Source organism: Chenopodium album, chromosome 9, assembly GCF_948465745.1.
Source record: "Chenopodium album chromosome 9, dcCheAlbu1.1, whole genome shotgun sequence".
In the NCBI taxonomy this organism is placed as follows: Eukaryota; Viridiplantae; Streptophyta; class Magnoliopsida; order Caryophyllales; family Amaranthaceae; genus Chenopodium; species Chenopodium album.
The window spans coordinates 59,076,983-59,097,143 of NC_137842.1; the positions used below are offsets into that span (position 1 = coordinate 59,076,983).

The following is a 20,161-nucleotide window of genomic DNA, read 5'->3' on the forward strand; positions in this document are numbered from 1 at the left end:
ATGAAGTTATTCATCCATATCTTTATTGCATTTTAAGCCTCAACTCTTGTGATAAACTAATAACCCATGCCCAAGACAACCAAACCGAGTTCCTAGAAGTGCACAACACGGCCCGTGCTCAAGTCGGAGTACCACCCCTTAAATGGAACCACACCCTAGCATTATACGCCCAAAATTTAGCCAACAAAGTGAAGCAAGCATGTAATAGCACGATGTCATCTAGGGGACCTCACGGTGAAAACACGGCTTCCGTTCCGGTTATGCATGGGGCATTTACGACGGTTGATGCGGTTAACCAATGGGTAGGGGAGAGGGAAAATTATGATCATCGTTTGAATGAATGTGTGAATGGCACAGAATATAAACATTATAAACAAGTGGTTTGGAAAAATAGCTTATATCTTGGTTGTGCTAGTATTATATTTGGTGCTGGTTGGCCCTTTGTTGTTTGTGAATATGATCCTCCTGGTAATGTTAATGGTACATGTCCATATTAATTACCTTTTAATTTAATTTGTACCTGTATTTTTTTTTTTTTTTTTTTTTTTTTTTTTGAACGGGCTTAATTTTGTATTATAATGTTTTCTGGTATTGAGAATTAAGATTTAATTTTGTTTCTTAATTAAGCATTATTTAAAGTTGTATACGTTAGAATAATATTACTAGCTAGATTGTCAGTACACTTTAGTAATCAATGTTAGGTTAATAAACACAATATAATTATATAAATGAGCTTTATGATTTTAGTGAGAGGTTTTAATCCATATGCAATGTTAGGTTAATAAACACAATATAATTCTTATCAATAAAAAAAAATAAAAAATAAACACAATATAATTATATAAATGAGCTTTATAATTTTAGTGAGAGGTTTTAATCCATATCTTAATCTCCATACATAGTCAAACCTCAATAGGTCCCAAACAAACAAACAAGGAAAAATGTGTCTAATTCATCAAGAAGCACTTTTGACTTTTCAAGCACTTTTGATTTTTTTTAAAAGTTTGATATATTAATAGGGGTCAATTATTATTAATTATTATCCAATTTACAAAGAATTGAAAAACATTAATTATTACAAAAAAACAATAACTTGCATTTGATTCCAAAAATTACTTTTCCCTTCTTTGTACCAGCAGTAGGTTACGTAACTTGACAAAAGTTGACACAATTTGAACAACAAAAGTTGACACAAGATATCAAATAAAGTTCTAATCAGGTTACTTAGTGGAACCAAACATCCTACTCACAAAGGCACTATACATCAACGACAAAAAACAGAACTACTACGCATTCAAGTTATATGTGCTCAAGATCCCAGTGTGTACAAGTTACGCTTAAAATCAGTCACACACTTAAAGAGTACTCGCCCCGGGGTTTTCATGGTTCAACTCCTCCTTCCTTCTAGCTTAAAGAGTACACACCTATATGCGACGGAATCAGATTCCGTTGAACTTATAGTAGTTATTGCTGTGACTCTCTCTCAGATGACGCCTCATTTTAATAGACTTCAGAAACGTGATGCAATTCTTCACATTGCAGACTTCATACTTATAGTTATGTCTGGCATGTGACTTCACAGTTTTTGAGTTGTTATTTACAAAATCGCACCTTGGGCACTTGAACCCTTGTTTCAAACAAAATTACAATATTAACCTAATTTTAAAAAATTACATCAACAACAACAACTGCTTTCACTTGTTATACAACTAAACAAAATTTCATAAAAAAAAATTTGGTTAAAAAATTACGACAAAAATTAATTATATCAAATAATATTCACAAAAAAAAATTAGTTAAAAAGGGGATGGGGGTTTTGGACGAAAAAAACAGCACCGGGATGTGACATGTGTCACTCCCGGGTCTGTTTCAGTATTAAGTTATTGATTTAAATACTTTAGTTTTACATATATCGTTTTACGTAATTTGTTACTATATACTTTGTAAATGATTTTAATGTAATTTATTTCATGTAACTTAAAAAATATAAAGTTGTGGCTGTTTATGTTCAAGTATTTTATTTGTTAAAATAAATAGGAAGACTTACCTTCTGGCTATCCGATTGGGAGACAGCAGTTGCCACTAATATCGTTTCACTATACTTAGTCATGATCTTGTCAAAAGATGGGTGGAAGGGATTAATTGAATCAAATGGTTAGTTGTGCCCTGACTTGTCTTAGCCTCTTTTCGAGTAATCGGTATACTATGGCTCATGTAATAATAAATTAAATATAATACCAAGAGAAAGTAATAATATAACTAGACTTAATGTTTAAACTTTTGTTCAACTAATTTATCAGGTTGTGGAGGTTTTGGAAGTAACAACTTCCATGAAAGATCTAATTGAGTTCGAAGGAGTTACAAGGTCTTCTTCAGAGGAGACTATTCCATCTATTCACCCATGCCCAAGACAACCAAACCGAGTTCCTAGACGTGCACAACACGGCCCGTGCTCAAGTCGGAGTACCACCCCTTGAATGGAACCACACCCTAGCATTATACGCCCAAAATTTAGCTAACAAAGTGAAGAAAACATGTAATAGCACGATGTCATCTAGGGGACCTTACGGTGAAAACACAGCTTCCGATCCGGTTATGGGGAATTTACGACAGTTGATGCGGTTAACCAATGGGTAGGGGAGAGGGAAAATTATGATCATCGTTTGAATGAATGTGTGAATGGCACAGAATGTAAACATTATAAACAAGTGGTTTGGAAAAATAGCTTATATCTTGGTTGTGCTAGTATTATATTTGGTGCTGGTTGGCCCTTTGTTGTTTGTGAATATGATCCTCCTGGTAATGTTAATGGTACATGGCCATATTAATTACCTTTTAATTTAATATGTACATGTAGTAATTTGCTTATTAATGTAATTTTAATTAGGTATTGGGCTTGTTATATTGTTTACCTTAATATCTCATTAATATGGTATGGGCTTTTATCCCAATTTGATGAATTACTCATGAGAAGGAATAAAAATTTGGTTTTTATAAATCTTTGAATTCTAAAATATAGTTGTGAATTTATTATTGTTCGTCAATGTTAGATATTAATGCTTTCTGGTATTGAAAATTAAGATTTAGTTTTGTTTCTTAAGCATCATTTAAAGTTGTATACGTTAGAGTATTATTACTAGCTAGATTGTCTGTACACTACTAGCTAGATTGTCTGTACACTTTTACTAATCAATTTTAGGTTAATAAACACAATAAAATTATATAAATTAGCTTTATAATTTTAGTGAGAGGTTTTAATCCATATCTTAATCTCCATACAAAGTCAAACCTCAATAGGTCCCAAACAAACAAACAAGGAAAAATGTGTCTAATTCATCAAGAAGCACTTTTGACTTTTCAAGCTACTATATATTAATAGGGGTCAATTTTTTCCATTAACACTTTAAGGGAAATATATTGCTAATTTGTGTCATGCTTTTATTTGAAAATCAACGTGAGATTCAGTTGTTTAAATATATAAAATACAAAATGAAAAAATAAAAAAGTGACACTCAATTTCTTATAAAAGAAAAACAAAAGTTAAGACAATAAAAGAATTCATATACATAATCAATCATAAACTCCATATTCGAATTACATAACCATATGGTTAGTCTGAACTATAAAATTAGGTCCATTATTTGTACGACAATTCAACCCCATTGATTTGAAGCATTCATCAATCTCATTAATCGTTTCTTGTGCATGTTTACTCATCCCTTCTTTAGTCCCTTGCAAAAAGAACTTTCTCTTTACCTCTTCAATTGCATCTCTTATGTCACGACTTTCATAATCATCTTGTCCTTCCTCTACATTGTAGAATTCTTTGTGTATCTTCTTTAACTCCCTTAAAACCCTAGCGAGTTCTCCGTACTTCTCACTTTCATCTGCCCAATTTCGTGACCACGATTTCTTATTCGAGGATTCATCATCAAAGAACTCATATGGAGCTATTTTGATCACATTCTTAGCATTTTCATCTTTCCATACTTCTTTTAAATCATCGACCACTAAAACAACTCTTTCATGTGCCCATACAAGATCGAGACCCTTCTTCAATGGCTTTGAACGGATATCTTCTCTTGTGATCACTTGTGAATTAGCAAAATACAACCCTTCGGGATCAAGTAGGTCAAGCATTTTCCTTGCGTATTTGCAAGTTCCTAACGTGAAAATTGAAAACTCGAATAGTGAGCTAGCTTCTTTAAGAAACGTTTCAACATTAGGCCTCAATTTTGTTACCCAATGATCATTATGTCCCTGAAAATAATTGAAATAAAATTATGTTAATTTACCGCATACTAGAACCATATAATACTTGATTGACTAAACAAAATATAGACCTATTTTTAAATAAACATGATTCTTTGCAAGTCTTTTTAACAAATTAATGCAAGTGATCGATAATATGTAGTTATTCAACATACAAATGCAAGTGATCGATAATATGTAGTTATTCAACATACAAATTAACGATAATTTTAAAATTCAGAAACGTACTCTAGCAGGTAGACATGTCACGCTATCATTTTTTTGAAACTTCCATTGGAATAGCTTCTTTTCCTCGATCAATTTGACACCAATAGAGCGTTGTAAATAATCACGATCATATTTTGTTAACTTTAGCATAGAACTCGAGTGGAGAAGAGTATTGTCTAAATCAAGAACAAGATGGAGCTTCTTTCGCGCCAATAAACTCTTCAAATTTTTATCACGAACACTCTTAATCAAATCAGCATAATGAATTGAAGAAGAAGAAATAACATTAGGCTTTAAGTTTTGGACTGCCATTATCTGCCTTGTAAAAGAGGAGCGTACAATTTTTTTTTTGATGGAAGATAATAACAATAAGTTCTACATTACAAAAATTTGGTTAATATGTAGTAATTATTTATAACAAGGAATTATTAAATCTTTGAGAAAAAAGGAATATATCCTTGAGCAACAAGGACAATACTACGAATAGTCGAATACGAGTAGTAATCCTATGATTCCTATCATTAGTTCATCTTCAAATTATTGGACTTTTTTCTCAAATGGGCCTAGGCCCAGGCCCAAAAATTAAAACCAAATATCTTTGTTTGTGAAATTACTTTTTCTTCCTTTTTTTTTTTTTTGTTTTTTTTTTCCGGTAAAAAGTGAATTATTACTTTTTGTGACTACATAAAAATAATAATAATACTAAAAAAAAGAAAAAAGGTATTCCATTTTGCTTTAAAATGTGAAATCAAGACGAATAATGAACAGGTGGTTTCTTTTTTCCCTTTAAAGTTGGTTAAAAAGCATTTTATGTAGACTTTTCTTATACAGTTGACTAACTATAGTAATAAATATTCATGATGTATGAACAAATAAATAAAAGAACTATAAATATAAGTCACGAAAAGTTGCACTATATCCCTATAAATAATCAACCCATACACCTTAAATTCTCCAACCCCCTTACAAAAAAACCACCATCTAAAAATGAAGCTATCCATTCATCTCTTCTTTTGTGCTATTTTAGCCACAACTCTTGTTATATCCCATGCCCAAGACAACCAAAAAGCGTTCCTAGACGTGCACAACGCGGCCCGTGCTGAAGTCGGGGTGACACCCTTAAAATGGAACCAAACACTAGCATCGTACGCCCAAGATTTCGCCAACAAAGTCAAGCATACATGCGATAACACGATGTCATCAAATGGACCTTACGGCGAGAACACGGCTTCCGGATACGTGTTTACGACTACTGATGCGGTCAATCAATGGATTGGGGAGGAAACAAATTATGATCATAATATGAATGTTTGTTTGAATGGAAAAGAATGTAAGCATTATAAACAAGTGGTTTGGAAGGATAGCTTACATCTTGGGTGTGCTAGTATTACTTGTGGTGCTGGTTGGCCTTTTGTTGTTTGTGAATATTATCCTCCTGGTAATGTTAATGGTGCTAAGCCTTATTAATTTTGTAGTAATTAAATTTTCTTAATTATTAATGTATTTTTAATTAAGTACGTACACGTACTAGATATATATGTAATGTTGGACTGTTGTTCACCTCAATATTATTTCATTAATATGGTATGAATTTCCATCCAATTTGATGAATTAATGAGATCGAGAATAATAAAATTGACTTTCAAATTTCATATAATTTTGAATTCGAATTGAGGTTTGGCGGTTGTGATTTAATATATATGCATGAATGTCGTGGGGTATACTAAATAATGATTGGAATTTGTTTCTTATTAAGCATTGTTTAAAAAATTTACTTAACATGTTATGTATAGGCGTATAGCTATTAACTATAAGGTTTTGTACGTAATGTGGAAAAAATAACCCCCAGATCCACGCACTTTTGATTGTTATTAAAATTATGTCGATTATATAAGATATAATCAGGTCGGGTCATTTCCAATTCGGGTCATGTTAGTAATATATAAAGGACTAAAGTGCCTAACTCAATATTACGTACGTTATTAAGGGACTAAATTGCTACAAATATGTTGGTTTAGGGACCGTATTTGACCTTAAGTCAACATCTTAACGTCAACTATGCTTATTTCAATTTCAGATTTTGTTATACAGAGTAATGACGTTTAACATTATATTCACTTATCTTATTATAGTCATACAAACTATGTGCTTACAAATGTATGAAAACAGATACTGCTTACAAATATATGAAAACAAATACTGCTTACAAATAATCATACAAAGTACTTCGTATGTGCTAAATGTAGCCTAGAATGGGGAAGTAATCAACATAACTAGAACGTCCAATTTCTTCCATGATGCACCGCATTAATGTGCACAAGACATCGATAGTCCATGCCCAAGATAACCAAACCGAGATTCTAAATGTGCACAACACGGCATGTGCTCAAGTCGGAGTACCACCCCTTACATAGAACCACACCCGGCCATAGCGTTATACGCCCAAAATTTTGCCAACAAAGTGAAGCAAACATGTAATAGCATTATAGCACGATGTCACCTAGGGGACCTTGCGGTGGCATTTACGACGGTTTTAATCCATATCTTAATCTCCTTACATAGTCAAATGCTCTCTAGGTCCTAAACAAACATGGTACATATGGCCGATATGGGTAGCAAATACATGAATAAAAACACGCGCAATATTAACATCCATAATAGATCAAATGGACCATAACAGGTGACATTAGTTAAATTTTCTCAATTGATAAAAATAATAATAAAGTGACGTTCAAAATAATTTCCTAAAAAAGAAATTCAAAAGTACGTAAAGAAAATCATAGAATTCATGTTAGCTAAAACTAACATTACATAACTTCATGACTAATCTGAATTCTATTTAGTTTATTTTTACGGCAATTTAGATCCATCGATTTGAAGCATTCATCAATCTCATTAGTTGTTTCCTTTGCATGTTGACTCATCGCTTCCTTAGTACCTTGCAAGCTGAATTTTCTCTTCACTTCTTGAATTGCATCTCTTACATCACGGCTTTCATAATCTTCACCATCCTCCAAATTGTAAAACTCTTTGTGAATCTTCTTTAACTCTCTCAAAACTCGAGCAAGTTCTCCATACTTCTCACTTTCATCCGCCAAATTTCGCGTCCAAGATTTCTTATTTGAGGACTCATCTTCAAAGAACCCATATGGTGCTATATCGATCAAATTTTTAGCATTAGCTTCCCACACGTCTTTTGCATCATCGACTACTAACACGACCCTTTCATGCGACTTCAAAAAATGATGCCCCTTCCTCCATGATCTCGTTAATAGCACCTTCTCCCTCGTGATCACTTGTGAGTTAATATACAAACGCTCGGGATCAAGTAGCTCTAGCATCTTCCTTGTATATGTCTCATTTCCTAGCGTAAAAATTGATATATCGAATAGTGTACTTGCTTCCTTGAGGAACGTTTTGACATAAGGCCTCAATTTGGTTACATAAACATCCTGTAATTTCAAGTTTATGTTAATTTAACTTGTAAAAATAAATTGACTAAATTTAACGACTATAATATACTATCTGTACGTCAAAACAAAAAAAAGTAAAATAAAATAACACTTCTTAATTTAAATTTGTTAAACATGATTATTGAAAAAAAAAATATGAATCATAATACGTATAACTTATTTAGTATAAAAAATAAAGATAGGAAACTCAAATAGATGTACGTACCTTGAACCCCTCTGCTTCATAATCCCATATATATAGTTTTTTATCTTCCATCAATTTGACAGCAACGGGACGTTTTAAATAATCTTGATCATATTTGGTTAAAGTTTCTAAAATACCCGATTCAAGAATGGTATTGTCTAAATCGAGTACGAGGTGGAGCTTCTTCTTCGATATTAATGTCTTCAAATTTGCATCACGCTCAATCGAATCAGGATGAATTGAAGAAGAAGAAGAATTGGCCGTAGCCTTTAGGTTTTGGACCGCCATTACTTTATTGTGTTTTTCTCAAAGGAGCTTTTTTTTTGTTTGGAATACAATTATGAAAATTTTAGTTTGCTAGTATCTGATTCCTGTTATTTATAACAATGCTTAAGTCGGTTAAACTAGATATGTTGATAACCTAATGTTTCCTTGAGAAGCAAGCTAAGACATAAGAGTATAATCTTATTTTAGGAAACAATCTTACTTCTTATTTCAGGAAATAAGCTAACATTATTAGGAAATTACCAAAAATTATCCTAAACTATCATATCATATTTTATAAGATCTAGGAAACAATATTAATTTGTATTTTAGGAAATAAGCGTACATATCACCAAATATAATCCTAAACTATCCTCTTATCATATCTTTAAAATTTGGGCATACACTGCTTAAGTGCTTAACTGAGCTATAGAATTTCGTAACTTAGCCCAGGCCCAAATAAATATCTTTGTAGCTATTGTGATATTCCGTAACTGACCTATAAAATTTCATAACTTGACCCAGGCCCAAACAAATATCTTCGTAGTTATTTTGTGCTCTAATGGTGAGCAATACATATGTCATGATATAAGTAGATAAAGTTTTCTTTAAAAAATCAGGCAATATAACTTTTAGAGTAAGCCATATGATATAATGTAATTACCCAAATATCCCTATTCAATTTCGTTACTCAACTATGAAAATTTAAGTCGTTTTTTGTGAAATAGAATTACACCTTTATATATATATATATATATATATATATATATATATATATATATATATATATATATATCAGTCTTTACTGTTACACATAACTATTAAATTGATTTTCAAAAAAATGTATAAACTTAAGAATACATGGAAAATTAAAATCACATGTTGAACAATTTTATTAATGCTTAATAATTTTGAATCTTTTTTTTCTTTAAATTTCTTATATTCAACCGTGAAACTAAGGGTTCATTCATGTATATACAAGTATATATCATTTTCCCTTTTTCATGGAACACCTTATATGACTATTTCGTTGTGTCAATTTATAGCCAAAAGAAGTCATATTTCCAACCATTGACTACTTCCTTTAAAGTACAAGTACCTATCAAAATAAATAAGGTACATCGAAGAATTTATAATATAATGACACATAATCTGCAGTATCTACTCCACTTGGCTGGTTGTGCTCATTAAACATGCTTACATCAAAGGGAGGTTTACAGTTGGGATAAAGCTCAGATTAACTTTCTCTTGGCTTATTTGTTACTCCGTATCAGATAAGTTTGGATGACATTCTAATTGATAGAGAATATCCATAATATCTATACATATCTTATAGTGACCTAGGATGAGAATATTCTAGGGATATTCTCTATCACTAATTAACTTCGTTTATTGCCAAAGTGACCCAACAAAAAAATCTTAAATGAATTAGTGGTAAAGAAACAATTTACTCCATATAACTCTATTATTTTGGAATTTTAATCTCTAAATACACTTTGAAGATGAGGATCCCTTTACCCTTCCTCCTCTTTTTTTTTACGGAATATTGGTAGGTGTTAAAAGTTGCGAGTCTTCAATTGTCTCATCATGTCGAGCTCGAGCTCGCATGAAAAATTGACCTAATAAATGGAATGAGAAATCTTTCTACTTCATTCCTAAGACGAGAATCGAGTATGCCACGTTTACTTTATCTTAATAAGTGATTTAATATTGTTATATCAGAATCTAGTCGCTTCTTGCATGCACGAAAGAACACAAAAGAAAAATAATTAGTTGAATAAACATCCAAAAAAAGTAAATTATATAATGAACTTGGCAAAATATTCTTGAAAAAAAACCTCAAATCAAACGTTGTATGGACATGCATGATACATGTAAACGTATTTTTCTTCGACGTGACCCTATATGACTGCCCAACCACTCGATCCATGATTTAATATGGTTTGGTTGATGGTTAGAAAGTATACGTAATGGTGGACTATGTGAATTTAATGAATTGATTGAAAAGAGCTTAATGTTCCTTACAAATCATTAGCCAAGTGATCAATTCAGCTTTGTCATAATCTATTGAAGGTTATACATACATACGCAAATCATTAGTAGACATTATTTTATTTAATAAATGTGAAATTTATAAGATCAGATTAATTGAGTAATAAGGATTTGTTCACATTTGCTGAACTGAACTGATTGGAGCTTAATGAAATGAACTAAAATAAATATTTTATGAGAGAAGAAAATTAGAAGCTGGACTGATTGGAGCTGAATAGAACTGAACTGAATTGAAGCTGAATTGAACAAGCCTTGAACAAAACTTTTCCACGGGTTGAGGATTAGTGTTACGGAGTACAGAAGATATGAAGGAGCAAATGACGTTATTTTCATCGTATTTAGTGGATGAGTGATATTTATAGAAAATGATCAAGAAGGATTAGGCCAAACCTAGTGGATGGGTATTTTGTTGACAACTTGTCATACTAAAGTTATGATAATGGTCCAAACTGTTCTTCGTAAAACCTCATCCTAAATATGTAGTGCCTTTTAAAATGCTCTCGTAAGTAATTATAACTATGTTCTATAGAAAGCAAGTTAGTTATATAGTTCAACTCTATACATTAAATTAGTAATTAAAACATGTGAAATGAGAAGATTACAGATTTACAGCTGAAACATATTACTCCGTATTAAACATGATTTACTAATTAATTAACATGATAATTGATTTAGACTTTAGAGATGGACAAACTTGTAAGTAGCCGCCTCGTTAAACCGTTTTCGTATTTGCATAAAGCACATGGCCTGAGCAACTAATGAGCTGGTTCTTTATCGATTAAATATGTCGCTTAAAGCTAAACATCTAATAATTAGCCTATAATTGTGCGATTAAGGCATTATTATATCTATTAGTGATGATTAGAACTTTTTGTGAATGATTGAAGAGGATGGGCATTCTTAGCATTTGATTAATTTAAGAAATTAAAACTAAAATACTAATTGAACAGCTTAATTTATTTTATGTATAAGATCCACATTACAAGCTAATTATTAAATAGTCCCTCTTATATATTTTATACTATATAAGTCATTTTACCAATTAAGGGCATGTTCATATTTACTGAACTGAACTGAACTGAACTGATTGGAACTGAACTGATTGGAGCTGAGCTGAACTGAACTGAACAAACTAAGCTGAAATGAATATTTTATGAGAGAGGGAAATTAAGAGCTGAACTGAACTGAACTGATTGGAGCTGAACTGAACTGAACTGAATTGAACTGAACTGATTGGAGCTGAACTGAACTGAACTGAACTGAAAATAAGTAAATATGAACAGACCCTAAATAGATGAAATTCGATTATAATTCAATTCCAAGGTACCACCAGCCCACGATATTATTGTACTCCATATACCATATGTCCATATAAGGTTATGTCTTATGTACAAAAGTTTTAAAGATGTTGCGAGTAGTTAATAATATTTATTTTGGTACTTAATATTGTTGTATTAAAAAAATAAAAATAAAAAATCCATGATGATATACACTACATATTCTATAAATTAACAAATAATAGTATTAATATACACTCGGGTGCATATAGAAGTAGGAGCACCAAAATGTGTTTTTTTTGCTCATTTGATATAATTTTGCTCATTTTAGATTTTAAAATAAGAAAAATTATATATCAAATTAGTAATAATATACACTTGGGTACACCTTACAGGCTTACACCCAGGTGTATATAAAAGTTTTCTAATAGAATGAGATCGTAGAAGTTGGTTTAGGGATTTGAAGTGATTATATGAATATCATATTGAGTACAATAGAGCAACAATGAATAATTATATAATTAGCTATGACACAATACATAAATGAACTTCATCGAGCTTCTTTTTTTTTTTTTTTTTTAAATATGAATTATCTTGAAAGGTAGTACTGTGTAGCTATAATTGTACTAACAATTTGGTACGTACAAGAATAACAAATGTTTCAGATTGATGTACAAAATAAGGGAGTACGTAGTCGCTTACGTTTTTATGAACTCGTCACCCTCCTTAAAGGCTTAAAGGAAATACAGAACCAATAATCATGCAAAAGATTAACTCTAAGATACTAATTGTAATGTGAAATTATGACATGCAATATTGTTTCCTTTGTACTGGAATAACTTGGAGAGGTTTAACCTTTTGCAATGTGACCAAATTTCTCATCCATGTCCAAGTCTTTTGGATTCATTCCATCTTCAAGTTTCCAATCAAAGGAATGAACAAAATTAGCCATCATTAAGTTCAACATTCTATAAGCCAAAGTTAATCCAGGGCATATTCTTCTTCTGGCACCAAAGGGCAAGAGTTCAAAATCTCGTCCTTTAAAATCAATGTCACACCCTATAAACCTTTCTGGTGAAAATATTTCTGGATTTTTCCATACCTTTGGATCACGACCAATGGCCCAAAGATTTACTAGAACTTGTGCATTTTTGGGTACGACGTAACCATATAACTCTACATCAACGTCTGCGTGCCTTTCGAGGTAAGAGAAATACGGTTGGAGGGTACAATCGCAATGTTTCTTTAATGATGGCTTGCAAGTAAGGTAGTTTTGAGATATCAGATTCTTGGACCATGGAACAACCTTTGCCAATGACTAGTTCGATTTCATTTTGAACTCTAACCATCATCCCGGGATTTTTAACAAGCTCAGCCATTGCCCACTCTAATGTGCTAGCTGTAGTATCAGTTCCGGCATCAAAGATGTCCTACATGACATAATCATTTAGCAATTGTTAGCTTATAGCTAAGTAGGTAGCAAATTATCTTTACAAAAATTAAAGCTCATAATTAACAAATATAATTAGTGCATACTCTATTTCGTTTTTACTTTTATTTTTTTTAATTTTTTTTTTATACACTACTTCTATTTCTTATTAGTTGCAATATAGAAGTATTATTTATGAGACATGAAAAAATTTCTTTGTTGCAAATAATAAGGAATTGAGCTAGTATAGTAACTTTTGAACTAGTACTATACATTATTTTTTTAATACTCCCTCCGTCCCCAATTGATAGTCACTTTAATTTTTCTATTTTTGGTGACTCAAAATGTTAGTCACATTTGCTTTTTTCAAGTACCATTAATATTATTTTTTTACCAAAATTCTCTAACATTTGCAAAAATATTTGTGCAAATTTAACTTTTCCATGTATTTTAATTACTTTCTCTCTACTTTTTTAATTTGTATATCCAATGTAAATTTACTTTTTCAATGTACTTTCTTTAATTCTCCTTAATTCCCGTGATTTTTCTTCAAAAGTGACTATCAATCGGGGACAGAGGGAGTATAGTTTATGATTTAAATACAAAGTAAACACACAATTATGTAAATTCTTGCTAGATTTATCTCGATACTCGTAATATTTTTCAAAATTTCATTTTCCGCACGTAATTGATTATAATCGATATAATTAAAAGTTAAAGTAACTTATGATTTAACAAATTTTTAGTTTCATTTATGTAATTTTTATTCTTATTTTGTAGTTCTTTTAAAAAAAAAAAATTATTTTATGTTGGATTAAAATTTTCAAAATTTATATTTACATTGTATAAGGACATTTTGTGAAGAACTACCTTATATAAGTCAATTTTTATGAAAAACTAACTTATTTACAAGATGTTGTACTGTAAGAAACTACCTTTTAAACAATTAATGTTGTGAATAGCTACTTTTTGCCAAATTATTGCATTGAATAAGAGACGTTTAATGACTCATTTTCAATCTTTTTTTCTCCTTTTTCCACCCAATTTCTACATAGCCCCCTTGTAACTCCTAATTCCCCTTCTTTTTCATTATTAAATTAAGCACATGGTAACAAATTACAACATGTAGTTTTTATAAGGTAGTTTCTTATAACAATTTTTTCATATGACGATAGTTTTTCACAAAATTTGATGTATATATATAAGGTAGTTTTTTTACAAAATGTCCTTATAAGAATAACACAAATTTTTGTATGTGGCTGGCCAGCCACAATTATTATTATTAATTTTTTTTTTAAAAAATACCACAACTCTTCTCTGTCTTCTTTTCTTATCTTCTTCTCCAAACCATACATCACCAACAACCATATCTCTACTATACCCATTTTCTCTCTCCTCTTTTCTTAGCTTCTTCTTCAAGCTAAGCCAAACCACACATCACCAACAACCATATCTCTACTCCACCCATCTTTTCTCTCCTCTTTGCCAAATCGCTGCAATTAAAGCTCGAAATTGTAGAAATTGGGTGTTAAATTGCTGTGAAAATTGTGATTAATTATCCTTAAAATCATCAACAACATTTGAAGTAGTGAAATTGATGAGAACCAAAGAAATGTGAGCTCGTTTTCTTCGTGGAATCTTAGATCAAACATTCTACATCAAAAATTGTAGGGTGTTACTAGTTTGGTTATGGGTACTTGTAGGTGTTACTGGTTTGGTCAGGGGTTACTAGTTTGGTGATAGTGTTACTGGTTTGGTCATGGGTTACATGTAGGGTGTTACTGGTTTGGTCAGGGGTTACATGTAGGGTGTTACTGGTTTGGTCAGGGGTTACTTGTAGAGTGTTACTGATTTGGTGAGGGTGTTACTGGTTTGGTCAGGTTACTTGTAGGGTGTTACTGGTTTTGGTCAGGGGTTACTTGTAGGGTGTTACTGGTTTAGTTAGGGGTTACTTGTAGGGTGTTACTAGTTTTGCTCAAGAGTTACTTGTAGGGTGTTACTGGTTTGGTTAGGGATTGCTTGTAGAGTGTTACTAGTTTTGCTCAAGGGTTACTTGTATGGTCTTACTGGTTTGGTATGGGGCTTACAAGTAACTGTTGAATAAGTAACAAGTAACCCTTGAATAAGTAATTCATACAAGTAACCTTTGAAGTAACTCATATAAGTAACCCCTGAATAAGTAACTCATTCAAGTAACCCTTGAATAAATAACTCATACAAATAACCCTTGAATTAACCCATACAAGTAACCCCTGAAAAAAAATACAACTAAATATTGAAAAAAAAATACAAGTAACCCATGAAAAAAAAATACAAGTAACTCTTGAAAAAAAATACAAGTAACCCCTGAAAAAAAATACAAGTAACCCCTGAAAAAAAAAATATATAAGTAACCCCTGAATAAGTAATCCATACAAGTAACCTCTGAAAAAAAAAAAAACAAGTAACATCTGAAAAAAAAAATACAAGTAACCCCTGAATAAAGAATCCATACAAGTAACCCCTGAAAAAAAAATACAAGTAACCCCTGAATAAGTAATCCATACAAGTAACCCCTGAAAAAAAATACAAGTAACCCCTGAAAAAAAAATACAAGTAACCCCTGAATAAATAATTCATACAAGTAACCCCTGAAAGAAAAAATACAAGTAACCCCTGAAAAAAATACAAGTCTTGAAAAAAAAATACAAGTAACCCCTGAAAAAAAATACAAGTAACCCTGACAAAACCAGTAACCCCGTTATGCGAGTGAATAGTAACCCCGTTATACAGTGTAATATGTTATTTTTACTGATTTGGCAGCAGGCCACACGGTGTTACTTGTATTTTTTTTCAAGGGTTACTTGTATGGATTACTTATTCAGGGGTTACTTGTATTTTTTTTTTCAAGAGTTACTTGTATTTTTTTTTCAGGGGTTATTTGTATTATTTTTTTCTCAAGATTTAGTTGTATTTTTTTTTTTCAGGGGTTACTTGTATGAGTTAATTCAAGGGTTACTTGTATGAGTTATTTATTCAAGGGTTACTTGAATGAGTTACTTATTCAGGGGTTACTTATATGAGTTACTTCAAAGGTTACTTGTATGAATTACTTATTCAAGGGTTACTTGTTACTTATTCAACGGTTACTTGTAAGCCCCATACCAAACCAGTAACACCCTACAAGTAACCCTTGAGCAAAACTAGTAACACTCTACAAGCAATCCCTAACCAAACCAGTAACACCCTACAAGTAACTCTTGAACAAAACTAGTAACACCCTACAAGCTAAGTAACCCCTGACCAAACCAGTAACACCCTACAAGTAACCCCTGACCAAACCAGTAACATCCTACATGTAACCCCTGACCAAACCAGTAACACCCTCACCAAACCAGTAACACCTGACCAAACCAGTAACATCCTACATGTAACCCCTGACCAAACCAGTAACACCATCACCAAACCAGTAACCCCTGACCAAACCAGTAACACCATCACCAAACCAGTAACCCCTGACCAAACCAGTAACACCCTACAAGTAACCCCTAACCAAACCAGTAACACCCTACAAGTAACCCCGAACCAAAACCAGTAACACCCTACAAGTAACCTGACCAAACCAGTAACACCCTCACCAAACCAGTAACACCCTACAAGTAACCCCTGACCAAACCAGTAACACCCCGACCAAACCAGTAACACCCTACAAGTAACCCCTGACCAAACTAGTAACATCCTACATGTAACCCCTGACCAAACTAGTAACACCATCACCAAACCAGTAACACCCTACAAGTAACCCCTGACCAAACCAGTAACACCCTACAAGTAACCCCTGACCAAACCAGTAACACCCTACAAGTAACCTGACCAAACCAGTAACACCCTACAAGTAACCCCTGACCAAACCAGTAACATCCTACATGTAACCCCTGACCAAACCAGTAACACCCTCACCAAACCAGTAACACCTGACCAAACCAGTAATATCCTACCTGTAACCCCTGACCAAACCAGTAACACCATCACCAAACCAGTAACCCCTGACCAAACCAGTAACACCCTACATGTAACCCCTGACCAAACCAGTAACACCTACTAGTACCCATAACCAAACTAGTAACACCCTACAATTTTTGACGTAGAATGTTTGATTTAAGATTCCACGAAGAAAACGAGCTCACATTTCTTTGGTTCTCATCAATTTCACTATTTCAAATGTTGTTGATGATTTTAAGGATAATTAATCACAATTTTTCACAGCAATTTAACACCCAATTTCTACAATTTTCGGCTTTAATTGCAGCAATTTGACAAAGAGGAGAGAAAAAATGGGTGGAGTAGATATATGGTTGTTGGTGATGTGTGGTTTGGCTTGAAGAAGAAGCTAAAAAAAGAGGAGAGAGAAAATGGGTATAGTAGAGATATGGTTGATGGTGATGTATGGTTTGGAGAAGAAGATAAGAAAAGAAGAGAGAAAAGAGTTGTGATATCTTTTTTAAAAAAATAATAATAATAATAATAATTATTGTGGCTGGCCACACCGTGTGGCCAGCCACATACAAAAATTTGTCAATTAAGTATAGACGTATACTGTATACTGATAGTCATTTTAAGAATAACTACTATGAAAAGGTCCCGAAACACGGACTACAGTCTTCAAAGTACTATTTTTATTATTTTTTTCTAAAAAAAAAAAAAAAGGTGAGTATCAAACCTCATGATTCGGCAACTTGTAGATAACATGTTCAAAGAATACTCGAGCAGCCGAGTATTTCGCCAGCTTTACCTTCAGAACAAACTTGTCTCCACCCTAGATTACACGAAATAAAAAATATATACATGCCTAAATTAGTTAATTCGTTTATCAATATATTTTCATTAGGCCAAGCACAAGCAATAAGATATTTCTATCGTGTGGTGCATATCTATTGTGAATGCAATAGAGTGGCGGATTGGTTGGCCAACCGCAGGGTGATCCAAGACATTGGTCTCATCATTTATAATTCTGTTCCGATTGAGCTTGGTAGAGTGTTTGAGGAGGATAGTAGGAGCGTGGCTTGTCCACGGCTTGTCCCTCTATAGGTAGTTTTTATTATTTTTCTTTGCTTTGTTTTTTCTCTGCTTGGAATTCCTTTCTGCTCACGAATTCAAAAAAAAAAAAAAAAAAAAAAAAAAAAAAAAAAAAAGACATGAACATCTGTTATATTTTTAGAAAATATAAAATGGGTCCGAACATCTAAAGGAGGAGGAGAGTTTCGTTCAATTTCAGGTCTAATAGGTTCAAATAAATTCTAGATAAGTTTGTTAAGACTTGTTAATAAGATTAATTCAAGAAGTTTAATAATTTATAACGGGTGTTATCCAAATACAAATTACAACAAAGATAAGTTTTAATAATGTCTAACAAGTTCAGTTAAGTTTAGATAAGTGAAAATCAAGTGAATTATACACAACCTTATTAACTTAAATAAAGTTTCATATTAAAATTAATTGATAATAATAAAGAACAAAATATATACGATCGCTACCTACCTTGAGAGGTGCCAGGAAATTGAGTGAAAGTTTTAACAGCGCTATTGTACCAACACTGCTTTCAACTGTATTACCAGCCAGACCAAGTCTTTCTAAAACCTCATGATGTGCTAATAATTTATAACAGTGTATGTACCAACAAGAGTTAGCTCAAGTGGTAAGCAACTTGATGTCGCTTAAGGGAGGTCTCGGGTTCGAGCCTCACCGTATGCAGAAACTCTTGTTGGGAGACTCACCCACCATAAGTCAGGTCTGCTACCCGAGTCGGATCCGGATGTAGTCGGAGCTAAGCTCCGGTGAACTGGGTGGGCAACCTTAAAAAAAAAATATAACAGTGTATGTTAATGTACCAAAAAAAATGTATATAATGCGGTATTTTGCATTTTTGCTGAATATTAAGTGAAAATTTTATAGTAGCTATCCTCAAAATGACTATCATTATATTAAATTTTTATTGGCTGATTTGTATTTATTTTTTAATGTCAAAATTATTTTTTAATATTTTTTTCTTATTAATTTTTTTTATATATATTTTCATATTAATTTATGAATCCATTTTAATTTCATTAATAATAAAAGCTGAATTTTGTAAATTAATTAAGAAAATTAATTTTTAAAAAATCAATAATTTAAAAAAATCCATATGGGCAAATAAAAATTAAAAATTGAACGAACATTTAAGGATAGATGTAATTCCTTTGAAATCAAATGATGTATTTTTAAAACCAATAATATGTTGTATTTTGTATAACAAAATGATAAAGCTAAATGTAAAATTCACACTTATATCTTTCAAAAAAAAAAAAAAATTCACACTTATACACAAACATGTCAATGATATATGTACTTCTATATACGGAGTATCAATTATATTATAGAAATTTCCGTATACTCTCTGACCAACATTTTAATAATGAATCACGTCATCACTTAACTGTTTTGTTACTAGACCGTATATTTTTTGGTGCAATGTTACTAGACCGTATATAAATATAACTAGAGTAGATGCATGTTTTGTTACTTAGTACTTACCAAGTACAATAACTAGAACAGGCCGCATTGTTAACAACACCATATTGATCCAATTCATAGTCCCGTACTTTGAGTTCAATCTCTACGAACCCACTCATCCTGGCCATACGAATACACATACGAATTAGTAGAATGTTATTAAGAGTGTCCAAAAACGTGAAATAACTAATATTACTCCGTATAAACTATGACTTTCACCGATTGATCTCCTATTACATACGAAGTATTTTAAAAATATATACAAGAATAAAAAAAAATACTTCAATTATGATTGTAGTGAATAAATATAAGTAATATACTAAAAGATGAGGAATAATTACTGATTCGGGAAACATTGTTGAGGACTAAGTGAGGAACGATGGGGTGGGCAGCATCGGAGGCTAAAATTGGACGACTGTGATAGGGAGATAGAGTGATTTTTAGAAAAAATTGGTTGATGACAACAAATATTGAA

The 20,161-nt window shown here is 32.0% G+C and overlaps 3 protein-coding genes and 2 pseudogenes across 3 annotated transcripts; 2 read left to right on the forward strand and 3 right to left on the reverse strand.

Annotated features, from left to right (window-relative positions):
- On the forward strand, nucleotides 1-817 carry LOC145559977 (pathogenesis-related protein 1B-like; annotated as a pseudogene).
- A 2,777-nt stretch (nucleotides 818-3,594) lies between these two features.
- On the reverse strand, nucleotides 3,595-4,791 carry LOC145557813 (RNA polymerase II C-terminal domain phosphatase-like 5). The gene is made up of 2 exons (XM_081618993.1): nucleotides 4,501-4,791; nucleotides 3,595-4,260 (listed from the first exon to the last, which is right to left on the reverse strand). Exons 1-2 carry the CDS (start codon nucleotides 4,789-4,791, stop codon nucleotides 3,595-3,597), a joined length of 957 nt encoding a protein of 318 aa, XP_081475119.1.
- Nucleotides 4,792-5,452: 661 nt separating this feature from the next.
- LOC145559978 (pathogenesis-related protein 1B-like) lies at nucleotides 5,453-6,125 on the forward strand. The gene has a single exon (XM_081621238.1). It carries the CDS (start codon nucleotides 5,467-5,469, stop codon nucleotides 5,944-5,946), a length of 480 nt encoding a protein of 159 aa, XP_081477364.1. The 5' UTR covers nucleotides 5,453-5,466; the 3' UTR covers nucleotides 5,947-6,125.
- Nucleotides 6,126-7,286: 1,161 nt separating this feature from the next.
- LOC145557814 (RNA polymerase II C-terminal domain phosphatase-like 5) lies at nucleotides 7,287-8,424 on the reverse strand. The gene is made up of 2 exons (XM_081618994.1): nucleotides 8,158-8,424; nucleotides 7,287-7,931 (listed from the first exon to the last, which is right to left on the reverse strand). Exons 1-2 carry the CDS (start codon nucleotides 8,422-8,424, stop codon nucleotides 7,287-7,289), a joined length of 912 nt encoding a protein of 303 aa, XP_081475120.1.
- Nucleotides 8,425-12,530: 4,106 nt separating this feature from the next.
- LOC145557815 (cytochrome P450 monooxygenase 76AD94 pseudogene) lies at nucleotides 12,531-19,814 on the reverse strand (annotated as a pseudogene).
- Between the last annotated feature and the right edge of the window lie 347 nt (nucleotides 19,815-20,161).

Coding starts and splice junctions, on each gene's coding strand:
- LOC145557813 (XM_081618993.1), bottom strand. CDS start 4,791: ATGGCAGTCCAAAACTTAAAGCCTAATGTTATTTCTTCTTCTTCAATT. Junction 4,261..4,500: donor TGACATGTCTACCTGCTAGA/GTACGTTTCTGA, acceptor AATTATTTTCAG/GGACATAATGATCATTGGGT.
- LOC145559978 (XM_081621238.1), top strand. CDS start 5,467: ATGAAGCTATCCATTCATCTCTTCTTTTGTGCTATTTTAGCCACAACT.
- LOC145557814 (XM_081618994.1), bottom strand. CDS start 8,424: ATGGCGGTCCAAAACCTAAAGGCTACGGCCAATTCTTCTTCTTCTTCA. Junction 7,932..8,157: donor ATGAAGCAGAGGGGTTCAAG/GTACGTACATCT, acceptor TTGAAATTACAG/GATGTTTATGTAACCAAATT.